Source organism: Coptis chinensis, chromosome 5 (genome assembly GCF_015680905.1).
Source record: "Coptis chinensis isolate HL-2020 chromosome 5, ASM1568090v1, whole genome shotgun sequence".
NCBI lineage: Eukaryota > Viridiplantae > Streptophyta > Magnoliopsida > Ranunculales > Ranunculaceae > Coptis > Coptis chinensis.
Genome location: NC_141460.1, coordinates 95,123,641 through 95,137,069, shown reverse-complemented (window position 1 = coordinate 95,137,069; position 13,429 = coordinate 95,123,641). Strand labels below are relative to the sequence as shown.

Here is a 13,429-nt window from a genome sequence, read left to right as displayed (position 1 = left end):
ATATCACTAATATCATTTAAATATCATCGATATTTGCAGTCGTATATATCTCTGAACATATCGTGATATTTATATATCTTTTTTTGAAATTTGGATAGATATCCTCAAATATCGGGATATATCGGGATATTTTGTACTATGGTTACACGTAGTGTTTGGTTTTGTCTGATATTGGGTTGGGAGTTTCAGGAGAACAAAAAAATTTAGTGGCGAACGGTATTTCTGACGTATCATTCGGTGGGACCTCATTATAAAACCTTATCATCATAATGTAGTATAAATGTGTCCACCAAGTACTTTAATCAGTATATAGCTATGAGCTGCTATTCGCAAGCAACGCTAACTCCCTTGCCAACCCCTGCCTAAACACTTGCAGTTTAACTGCAGAACTAACCCAGAGTCTGGAGGTAATATCTCTTCTCATCTATACATTCTATCTATTTGTGATACAATTAATATAGATGGTTAGGATCACTGTACTCTTATTTTATTTACTGTGATAGTGTCCTCATGTAGTTTACTCTCACGAAAAATTAGCCTATTCCTGAATTACTAATCCTTCGTACTGTAGCCTCATCAGTGTAATGAAATGGCCTACTGTTTGAGTAGCAATCCCAACTTAGTGGAAGTTTTTGATCTAGGTCCACACACTTAACATGAATGCTCTTCTTGAAACTCTTACTCAACGTTTGATGCCTGGGGATATATCTGACAGCAAGTTTAATAATGTAATGTTTAGGTTTGTAATCATCTTTTGGGAGGGCTTGAAGAAGTACTTCAAATATGGCAGAGAACAGGCAAGAGAGAGAAATTATACGGAGCAGCAGGGACGTTTCAATTGTTATACCTGATAACGATACAGATAATCTTGTTGAAGAAGAAGATATAAAAGAAGATAAAGATAGTGCATTGGCTGATGCTATCCTCAAGAATGCTGGTATGGCTTTATCTCTCGGTGTTATTTGCGAAGTTCCAAACAATTTAGACACACCAAATAGAAACAGATATGAGCCAACAACTGCAGCAATCGGCCCATATCACCGAAAAAAGGAGCATCAACATGTCACTGAAGCGCTAAAGACGTCGTATCTGGCTGCTCTCCTTAGTCGACCAAGACAAGAACAGACTAGTTTGGAACATATCATCAAAGCCATGAGGGAGAAGGAATATGAATTTAAAAGTTCTTATGGTCACCATAAGGAGAAAATCAAACTCTTAACTTCCGATGAATGTGTCAAGATGATGATACTCGACGGTTGCTTTATACTTGAACTTATTTACAAATTCAAGGAGTATAAAGTTGGAGCTATGGAGGAGGGATACAAGACTATGGACCCTATATTCAGTTACACATGGATGCTTCGGCATTTACAGAGGGACTTGATATTACTCGAAAATCAGCTTCCCTTTTCTGTCCTAAAAGATTTGTTTGATCTAACTAGCGATCCGAAGCACAACGAATCTCTAAGTGACCTTGTAGTGAACTTCTTGGATCCTGAAATCCAGACATATGGAATTCCCAGGAACGATGAGCTCACAGGCAAACATTTGTTGGACTTGGTGCGCAACCATCTCCTTGGAAAATCTCCACAAAAGAACTATGGCAAGTATCCAAACTGGAAGTTGACACGATATTGCGCAGCAGACCTTAAAAACGCTGGAGTTGTGTTCAAGAAAAATGAAAACGCAAAGAGCTTGTTGGACATAACATTCAATGACCAAGACGGAAATCTTATAATCCCTCCTTTCTTTTTTGGGGAAGGTATGATTGTTTATCTCCAAAATCTCATTGCACTAGAGCAGAGTAGTAGCAATTACACAAGTCACATCACATCTTATGTCATTTTCTTGGATACACTCATCAAGTCCAAAGAAGATGTGAAATTACTCCGAAGTGAAGGAATTATAAATGGATCGCTCAATGAAGAAAAAAAGATGGCCAGAACTATAAATGGTTTATATAGCAGGGCCATTGTTGATAGTTTCTACTATGATGAACTATACCAGAGAGTGAATGCTTTCTGTGAACAAGACAAACAAAAGAGGAGAGTACTCGTGCGCCAATGGAGTATAGAGTTCTTCGATAATTTTAGTACTCCGTGGAGGGCCATTTCAGTTTCTCTTGGTCTTGCAGTAACACTTCTTACTCTGACACTAACCATAATCAGTCTCATTTCAACATTTAAGAAGAGAACCCATGCGCCAATGGGGTATAGCGTTCTTTCACAAGTATTTTAGCACTCCATGGAGGGCCATATCCGTGTAGAAGTCATTCCTTATAAGTTTCTTCTGTGATCACAATTGTTCATTGTACTGGCTGTGTGATGTGCCTATTTGTTGGAATTATAAATTGAGATTTAGCAGGTTTAGCTTTTAGCAGGTTTAGCTTTTAGCAGATAATCCAAGATGGTACTACTCTTCAACCATCTCTTGTTGAGGAACCCAACAACTTGATAATTTCCTCCTTTCTCAAGACTGAAGGCTACCCGGGAAGAGGAGCAAAGGGAATTCACTCCGGTATTGAGCAAAAAGAATGCAAAGGCTAAGAGAGCTAGTGGGTGGAAACAGTCTCATGTTTCTCCACCAAATACTAGAGCCAAGTCTTGTAGCAGCAACAACACGACGACACCTTATTTTGCAACTCCAGTCAAGGAAATGGCACGGTAAGTAAAGAACCCTCTCCGAATGCAGTTAGGGGGCGCTTACCTAGTGAAATTAGTCCTACTTTAGTTATGGTGAAGCAAGCATCTAAGGGAAAATACGAAGGTAAAAACCTTGATGGATACATTAAGGAGATTTGGGATGACACTCTTGGTTTAACATATGTTTGTTGTGAATGTGGGAATTTTTTCTATGATTTTGAGAATACACAGAAACATCGAAGGAAAGATCATCCGGTCTTAAGGGACAAACTTTTGTTTGTTGGTAGATAGAAGTTTGTGTTGTTATTCTTATGTGCACCCTAGTGTGTTATGTTCATGAGTGTTTCATGAGTGTATGGCTGATAGCCTTAACTCTTTGGGATTTGTAGTTCTCTTAGGGAGGAGATGTACCCCTTTAAAGATCATACTCTTTGGAGATCTTGTAAGCTTTGTCTTTGGTTCTATATACAGGTGGGGGTCTGCCTTAACCCCATAATTTTTCAAAAAAAAAAAAAAAAAAAAAAAAATATGTCCTTTTGGAATTAGAAAGGTATATGGGTTTAGCAAACATAATTGGTTTGAGTTAGAAAACCAAAGTGAATTGGAAACCAAGTTGAACTAGTAATAGCATAAGACTATACTTATGTGTATTGTTTTAGCCAATATAAAATATAATAAGAGAATGAGAGGTATTGATCAGAATATGTGAGATTTATGGTCTGATTTAATTTGAGGATGTCCATATGTAGAGTACATCTAAATGACCAAATGTATATCAGTCCAAGGTAGTTTTTTTATGAGATAGTCCAAGACTCCAAGGTATGTTTTGTTTAATTATAGTTTGATTATTAATGAAAAAGTATATGGTTTGTTGTATAGTTTAGTTTATTACTATTGTTCTTTTCAAATCTCAACATTAAATTCGAGTCTGAGTCCGGCTATGTAATAACCTGGTATCACCTCTCTCTTTCTTAGGTGACGCGTTTTTGAGAGAGAGGTATGCCACGTGAACACTCTTAAATCATAACTTTCATACAACATGAGCTTTTAATCTTAAGAAGTTTCCTAATACAACCACAATTCTAATAAGTCAATCAACATCGCAAGAAAATTTTATACAATTCTAATCGCTAAATCAAATCTAAAAAATTATGCTAATAATTATGCGTCATTGAATTCTTCGCAAAAATTTATGGGCTGTGAATTTTAGAAATGATTCCGGCCATATGGTCGGGTCTAAAACCTTGTTGAGATTAAATCTCAGTAACTGTGTTAATATACACACCACGTGTCCCTCTTTCTAACTCCCGTTTTCTAATTATTTATCTTTTTCTTTTCTATTATTTATTTGACTCAATAAAAGTTTCACTAACAAAAAAAGAAAACCCAAACTCCTTCGTCCCTATCTCCCAAACAGGTTTTTTCTCTTCATCCTAAAATGCCAAAACCAGAACAGGCAGCTTTGTCTTCCTCCCAAAACCCATAAACAAATATACCGAAAAAGATAAAATACTCCCAAAAGTGAAAAAAAACACACACACACATAACAACAACAACTACAATAACTAGAATGACTAATATAAGCTAAGTAGAGTAGACTAATACCAGCTTCATAACTTCTCCCAAATTCAAGCCTAAAACTTAGAAGTGTATTAATTTTTATATTCAGTGATGTGTGGCTCTCAATCTCTCATTACCTTGCCATACTGCTAAGGATCTTCATCTTTTTCAATTTTTTGAAGTTCCTCTAAATTGATTAATCAATTCTAAGTAAAGAAACCTTATTGTGTTTGAAAAGGGAGATAAAGTTGTTTGGGGTTTTTGGAAGAGAAAAGTGTGCGCTTCATTCATTCGTTAATAATACGTACTATGTTTTATACGAGTATTAAACGTTTTGAAATAAAAATTCAGATTTCAAAAATTCGGTACACTTAAAGAGGAATTGTAATATATATTTAGCAATATAATTAAAATGTTCTACCACTTTTACTCTACATAAAAATTCAGATTTCAAAAATTCGGTACACTTAAAGAGGAATTGTAATATATATTTAGCAATATAATTAAAATGTTCTACCACTTTTACTCTACATAAACTCCAATAATCTAGGTATACAACAACCAATTATATAACTGTCACTCACAATTCACAAACATTTGTCTTAGTTGTTTTTCAAAAATCTGACCATGTTGTCCAGTGGGTTCATTAGAAATTGAACGTTTGAATTAGGTGAGTCAGGCTAGAGTTTAGTATTTGACTCGCTCAAACATTAATTATTTTCTTCTCCAACACTTTTCTATCTCATTTGTACTCATATCTATTTTAGAATGTAGATTTGCAAATTGTATGGGAAAATAAGAATTAGAAGTAACACCTCCATGTCTCTATGTTAGTTTACACTTTTGAATTGCAAATAAAAAATGTCCTTCACAGATATACAAAAGCTTTTAAGCTTTTAAGAATGTCCTTCATAGTTTACTCTTTTGTTCTTATTTATGTATCTTCATGCTATTCATCTTTATAAGAATTTGGTTTTCCATTTATTATTATTATTATATGAAGTATTTTTTAAGTGAATTTTTAAATAATTTGGGAATACGTGTTTTAGACGTTTATAGTAAAAAAAACATGAATTATTTCGAATTATTGAAAAGTGCGGAAGTATTAAACGTTTAGGCTTTCAAAAATTCGATTTGTGTATTATTTGCGAATTATTCGGAGAATTGCTAACAATGTAATTGAATCTAAACAAAAATCTTAGATTCTACACTAATGGAAATCTCTTTCATTGTTACATGTTGTCATAATTCAATTGGCTCACATTTTAGTGGATTGTTCGTGTCAAAACAATCTATACGGGCTAAGAAGGCTCAATGTAGGAAACATTTTGCACTAGGTGATAATTTCTCTTTTCTTTGGATTTCTAGATGATCTAAATGTATAACTACTGTTGTAATAGGGGTTAGATAATCGAATAGAACAGAAAGATAGAGAAAGAACGGACTGTCAAGGCGTGTGAAAACACTGTCGCCCCCTCAGATGGTGTAAAAGGCTTCATAGGCGTCTTTACTCACATGATTCAATGACAGAAATAGACTAAGATACACTTCAATAATCTACACTATTAGAACAGCAACACAACTCTTTCTTGCGGCTAAAGTTTGAATGAAAGAGATGGGTTTAGGTATTAATTATTGAATATTTTTGGTTGATGACTACAAGCTTTTATATAGAGGTTCAAGTTACTCACAAAGAGTTAACTAATCAATGTGGGACTAAAACAATAATATAGACTGCAAAACTGGTTTCCAAGAGTTTACCAACCAATATGAGACTATCACACAAAATACAAATAGAGAAAGAACACACTGTAAATGTGTGTTTTGGTCACGACATTACGAATCTAGATGATTGGGAAAGATGATGTTATGACTGAGTTCAAATGATCGAACTACCTACGTATCTAGTTCTCCGGTGAACTGGAACCAAGTCGGTCGTAGTTCATGTTGGGTAATTGAATTGGAGATGGAGAGAATGTGAGTATGAAGCTCCTCCCCCTTCTGTTTGATCACCACCTTGTCTTTATATCTTTTGATCTTTGGTGCTCCATTAGATGCCTACTGAATGAGATCCATCTTTGGTACTCCATTCATTGATGATCTTTAGTGCTCATGTGTAATCGAAGGCGACTTGTCTCTTGGGTTGCCTGGTTGACTATGAACTAAATGTAACATAACGATTTTATCAGCTATGGCTCAGGTCACTCCTTCTAGCGTGCTGGAGATGGTGACTCTTGTTCGTTTAATACGAGCTAATTGTCTTTGGTACTAGACATATGCCTGATATTCATTGGACATGAATATTAGGTATTTACACACACTTGTTCAACTTCTCAACCAATCTCATATAAGTAATTTGAAATATCAAAAGGAAAATTCCAATCTCTCCGTGCCTCAAGTGCATGGTTTGCGATTTGATGTAATCCAAAACAATGCGTAATGTTTAGAAAAGATATGGTCCTTTAGTACTTGTGAGTTGAGTTTTGAGTCACTTTGATCCTTGTTTTGCTAAATACTTGCAGAGGGATACTTTTTATGGATACATTTGTATCAAACACTATCTTTTCAGGAATGCAATCACCAAACTTCACCGATTACACCCTTGTAGAAGTGCTCTGCATGTACATCGAAATGGATTGGAATGTGGGGTGCATTGTACACTAATCCAAAAAGTGCCATGTGGTTTTCATCTACATTATTTGTTGTAAGCATGTACTCTTCATGTGCCAATACTGATATGGTCAATGATTATGGGAATGTCCAGAAGGAGCCTGGGTTTCTTTCAACCATTCAGGTCGTCAGTAGACCCTATAAGGCACACTACCGAGTTACTTGATAAATGATATGGTAATTTCTGACACATTTATGCGACATTGTTTTCAATCTTCTGAAACAGGACACATTTATGCGACAATGTTACCAATCTGAAGCATGTCAGTAACATCGTTCAATTTTACAGCAACTGTGTACATCTATGTCGGCTACATTTTGGTCTAAATTCTGATATGAAGTTGTCCTTAATAATAAACATACTAGAGAAAACAGAGCTGTCCGAGACTCCGAGTATTGGTGTGTCATATTTATAGCTAAAATCAGTCAATCATGGCGTCCTACACTTGAATACTCCTGGCTTCCTGGTGGGATTTTATTTATAAAATAATCCTCCATCAATAACAGCCACGATGGTTTCTACTGAAAATGAGTTGGCTCTATGTTGGGTAATGTTCATATTCGAATCAATAGTCTTCCAACTTCCACTCCCAAAAGTTGACTTAAATTCTTTTTATGGATGGATTTGGGCGGCAGCTGTCCCCCCAAAGTTTGACACAAAAATAGGGCCCCATCTTTTTGAAAATTATTACACCATTAGTATCTTTTTGCATTCAAACATTATTTCCACTCATCTAAACCACATTCTCTTCAAATATATTTTCCAAAATCAATTAATCAAGTGAGCGGTAGTGAATGTTTTTGAGTTGGCTTTGGGAAGTTGGGCAAAATCAATCTCTCTCTCTCAACATTTCCCCAGCTGACCTCTTCATTGCCCACTATTCCCCTGTTCATGCCTACTACCCCCCCTCACATGATTATCTTCTTCTCTCAAACTGCCGGCAAAACCCATCTCTCCCTCTCTCCTTTCTCACCAATGCACATGTCTCTCTCTTCTCTACTTCTTCTCCGCTCACGCCCCCACTACAATATAGTATACTAGTTATATTTGTTAAAACTATCATATTAGGGCCCCATTTGTAGAGTTTGTCTTGGGCCCTAAAACTTCAGGGGCGCCCCTGATTCTTCTTCCCATTCCTATAGAGAGATGGTTGGCCAGTAGAGCATAGAAAAATGGTAGATATATAAGTTTAAAATTAGGTGGGATATGATTTGAAAAATCTCATTTGGATGAAAATTTTAAATTAATATGAATCTACAACACATTATATACCATAATGGCATAATCAGAAAGATTTTTTTAGATAAGAACCATGATCCTTAAAGTTGCTTTTAATGATTCCATTGGTGCAAAAATATATCTAAACCAACTAAACGAATCTTTGGTAAAACAATGTATTATGAGTTAGAAACAACCACATTGTGTGTCGCTTAGATGATCCTCGCATGAAAGGATGCACTTGAGTTTCAATCAAAATCTTGCAACTACTTGATACTTCATTTACATTATATGAGAAAAACATTTTACCATGGTGAGCATCAAGTGGCTCCTCCTCGTTCCAAATTGAAATAAAGGTGAGGTCCAAACTGTAATTAGACAATTTCGTTCCTAAATTATTTGGGTGAACTAGTGTCACCCCACTAGATGCCACCCCCACTAGATGAGCCAATTATGATTCCCTCCACTAGATGGGAAATTAGGGTCTCCCCCCCTAAATACACACAAAAATATTCAGTCAACCTAATTTGATTTTTTTTTTTGTGTATTTAAGGGCAGACTCTAATTTCCCATTTAGTGGGGGGAAATCCTAATTGGCTCATCTAGTGGGGGTTAATATTGGTTAAACCAAATTATTTTTATTGAAGTGGACAAATTACTTAGACCATAGAAATTTATTTTTCTTATATCATCTTCATTCTTTCCTTTTTTTTTGGTAACTCATCCTCATTCTTTCCTTTAATCTACATCACTAGGACAAAATAAAATTTAGGAGTTCTCGTTGTTTTGTTTTACAAGAAAAAGTTTTTGCTTCTCGCTATTTGTCAACTTGAATGCGAACAAAAATCCAAAGTAATGCCAAGTGAATACGAAGGAAACAGAAAAAAGTACATCCTGACATGTAGGACTCTAGAATGCTGATACGATCCTCGAGAATGCTGGTATGGCTTTCTCTCTCGGTGTTATTTGCGAAGTTCCAAACAATTTAGACACACCAAATAGAAACAGATATGAGCCAACAACTGCAGCAATCGGCCCATATCACGAAAAGGAGCATCAGCATGTCACTGAAGCCTATTTTAGTCTACCTGAGCAAAGGCTCAACTTTAATTTATCTTAAGTGAGTATATCTGATTGGAAACTGTTCACCTTTTCAGGTGTGTAGCACAGCAAAAGGGGTTGGTGCCCTTAACGTGATTGGGATATACTATCGTTCCCTTTAACCTGCTGAATGAGTATGATTTTTTGGATGATCATAGATTATTGCAGTTTTCAGAATTGTTTGTAACTATGTTGTAGTGTTTTATATGTTTGTCGAACTAAATCATGTTTTTTAATTAATTAGTTGAAAATGCTAAGACAATCAAGCACATCATCTGGATTATTACATTCAAAAAGCCTTTTCTGGATAAGAGTTTCAGCAAACGGTTAAACAACAAGCCTTTTTTCCATTTCTCCTCTCAAATCCTCGATCAGGGTTTAGGCCTAAGCTTAAAATCTCATGGTTGCTGGGTGCAGTGTATGAGAGTATAAATTCTAGTTTCATACATTATCATCATCACAGTGCTCGATCTTTATTCTAACTGTGACATGGTTCACCAACAAGTAGGATGCTACAACGTTTCTTCTTCTTCTCTTGAAAAAGAAACTAAATCAATATGGCTAATTGAAATCCACTCCTTACGCTTTCAGGGGTTGGAAAGAAAATCGGAAAAGCTTCGTATGCTTACAGCGATATAGGAGCGAGAAAGAAAGGTTGTAATTGACTGTATGTATTCAATCTAAAAGGTTGGCTAAGTGACCGTCGGTGATGTTACCTTCTAGTAAGAATGCATTCAATATTTTTTAAAGTTGCTTCAAAAGTAAATTCATGCCACCTTTCCATTTTTTATAGTAAAATTACAAAAACATCAAATATGTCCGATGTATTACGATATTTGATGGAATTCAAGGTATTCAGTTTAGAAAGTTGCGCTGAATATGTGACCAATAGTATCCCTGTGGAAGGACATCACTTTTACCCTGTTGTGATACTATACTTGGCTAAGGCTCAGATGACAACAACTTGTTCATGATAATGAAGAATAGTTTTCTAACATGGATCCTATTTCTATTACGGAGTAACAGTACTAATATGTAACCCCAATAATCTAGGTAGACAGATGGAACGAGAACAGGGGGACTAAGAAATCCTTCAACATATATCCCAAGTGTGCATTGGTCTAAGGACGTAATATTAAAAAAAATTAACACGAATACCAACAAATCCTCTAATGGAAAATACAGAACAAGTGATTTAATCCCGAAATGGTATTCAACCAATTTCAGTATTTTCAATTTTTGTTGATAACTTAAAATACATTATGACTTCATTCATATGCATTAAAAAATGTCACAAGCTGCTCAAGCTCTGATCCTAACATTGTGAATGCCTTAGATATTTCAAGGGTCAAAACTTCATTAGCCTCTCCAAATACAGTTTAAATGCTACAACAGTTTTCAACAGCCCGTAACACTTCTTTATAAACGAGAAAAGAGATTAAAATGAAATACGCGATGTTGCTGAGGGATTAGTATAGTAGTGAAAGGTGCAGAAGGTTGTGCCAAAAGCAAATTGTACTCTACCAGTCTACCTTATCAATTTATTTGTACTCAAAATCCGGAGTGACTTGCCAAAGATATTTGGAATTAGATCAACAAATATAATATGAAGTTATGAACAACCATGGCCTCAAGGCAGTTTTACTTAAAACTCTAACAATAATTACATCTAAGTACTATTTAGTCATTATCACATTTTAAAACTAAATGGCTCTCGGCGTTCCACTTCTATGGAAACCCAAAAGTTACTTCATAGAGAAATTTATGGCATACTAGATGGCCACACCAATTCTTTAAAGCTATCGCTACCATAGTAAACCTTCCAGCTCTACCCGGCCCAGAAGTCTTTAAAACCGCAACAGTGACCATAGATAGATAAAGGGCACTCCTTGAGATTAGAAAAGTTACACTACCACATAACTAATTGTCTAGAAAAATTTTCGAACTATAAGGACTCGTACCCCCCTCTCTAATTTTTTTAGCAAACTTCCACTAGAACTCCTAAAATTATATTTTCACAACCATAAAGAGAATATAATCAACAAAAAAAAAATAGTATGTAAAAAAAAAACTAATAAATTACTTCTCTTTTTGCCCTTACAAAATTATCATTTATCATTTACTTTGAGTCCAAAACCATTAAAGATAGACAAATGTGTCTTTAAATGTTTGATGGGTTAATGAGACTAAAACAAATAGCGAAAGGCCCAAAGCCTAGTTTGTATAATTCTTATCACTCATAACAAATCCGTAAACTCTCCCTCATTTCTTTCACTCTCAATTCTTAAACAAGTGTAGACCTCAACCCAAAAAAAAAACAAAAAAAACAAAAAAACAAAAAAACAAAAAACAAAAAACAAATTCATAAAGGACTTGCAAAAACAAATACATGTTTGTTCTAATTATTTGTAAAACTCATTATCATTATCAATAAAATTTTCACTTACAAAAAAAAATATATATTTACTTTCAATATGAATCTTTTATAGTTTTCTCCATATGATAGTAGGGTTATATAATATTATAGGAAGTTAACAATATGTGGTAGTGGAGTTTTTCTAATCTCGAAGTGCGAACACGCATCCTTCTATCCATCTTAATAGAATCTTCTTCGCTTTTAATAGATTTGGTACAAGTCTTATTTTTTGTTAATTTCTTAAAAAATCTATTTTTATTAAAGTTGTATTTGTTTAATAATTGCATCCATTGCAGGAATTGAAAGGGCAGTATGGGACCATAATCTGTACACTTTTCTGCCAAGATGGGGGTATCGTTGCTGCATGCGACTCCCGTGTTTTCAAATTCTCGTCAGACAAAACACCGCCAAAGCCACCAGAAGATTTCCATAGAGAGTGGTTGCAGATATATCCAACTTGTTTTATATTGAAATAAGATAAGCGTGAACGGAATAAAAATCTTGGTGTAGCTTTGAAATCCTATTGTCTTAGAGTTCCTGGTGCAAGTATTCCCGAAATAGTTTCATTTACCGAAGAGAAACTCGAAAATAAGTTATATAAAATTACTCATCGTGATGGTTCTACTAAGGAAGTTATTGGTTGCAATATCATAATTTTCGGGTTTGACAAAACTGATGAAGAACACTATGTGTCTATGGGTATCTTGATGAGGGTGGAAAAAGAAAATTTATTCCGGTGTTTACGCGAACAGGCTCCGACACCATCCATACTTATCATTTGGATGTGAAGCTACCATTATCAAGGGAGAGGGCAAAGGAGTTTGTGAGGAATGTTGTTGAAGCTACCAAATCAAGAGACCCACTGTGTGGTGGGCCAGTCAATGTTATTCATATTGATCGAGAAAATATTTCTGTTCACACTGAGCTTCTGAATATATTGTAATTTTGTTGTATTTGTATTATGTACTTGGCTATTTGCTTAAAAATATCCTTTATTGTTCTCTTTTTTCATTCTTCTTGAATATTTAGTATTAATAATATCTTCGATCAAAACCCAAACACCCTTTGTTCCATTTTCAATTATCAATAATGGATCCTTAGCTTCGAATAAAAAGGGTTTAATCCGGGGACCATGAGAATACGACAGATGCTTGAGGTGAGCAATAATTCTAGGTTTTGGCGAAGTAATCTTTTGTGGTTCATCAGAAGATTGTTTCTCAAGGCCTAGAAATCAATATCAGCATTAGGGAGGTTTTATTTCCATAAGGTTTGGAACTCCTCGTAAAACGATGACGAAACAACTGATTGTGAAACACTAATGATACGTTGCTGCATTTCGCGGCGTGAGCATCTTGGTGGAGATTAAGGATGCTCTTACAAGTACTAGGGATGAAGAGTTGAAGGTATTGTTGTCGAAACAGATTCAATGGAAATCAGCTAAAATACTATGATATATATCACATGATTTGGTTACGATGAATTTGGTTATGTTGATATGATTGAGGAGATGGCTAAATACTATGATATTGTATCTGCGGGAATTAAGGCTAGAAATGGTTGTGATGCTTTTCGCATTGCTTCCCAGCAAGAAGATTTGGGTATTGCATTAGAATTTTGTTTTTTCGTTATTGTTAAAAGATTTATGTGATACATGATGGAAGACTAATTTAGCGGTTTTTAGGTATGATCCTAGTTGATAACATGAAATTAGACATTAAGGACTAAATAATGTGTGATTAGAGATTGGTCCTACTCCCATCACTTGAAAATTATTACACCATTGGTATCTTTTTGCATTCAAACATCATTTCCACTCATCTA

General features: G+C 35.1%; 1 protein-coding gene across 2 annotated transcripts; it reads left to right on the top strand.

The window, feature by feature from the left end:
• The first annotated feature begins 290 nt into the window (after window positions 1-290).
• LOC147500409 (UPF0481 protein At3g47200-like) lies at window positions 291-2,952 on the top strand. 2 transcript variants are annotated; one of them, XM_086562053.1, is made up of 3 exons: window positions 291-407; window positions 740-1,762; window positions 2,397-2,952. In XM_086562053.1, the coding sequence occupies exons 2-3, from the start codon at window positions 784-786 to the stop codon at window positions 2,435-2,437; spliced, it is 1,020 nt and encodes a 339-aa protein (XP_086418179.1). In that variant the 5' UTR covers window positions 291-407; window positions 740-783; the 3' UTR covers window positions 2,438-2,952. The 2 variants fall into 2 exon arrangements, with proteins under 2 accessions (XP_086418179.1, XP_086418178.1); XM_086562052.1 differs by having other exon boundaries at window positions 740-2,952.
• The last annotated feature ends 10,477 nt before the right edge of the window (window positions 2,953-13,429 follow it).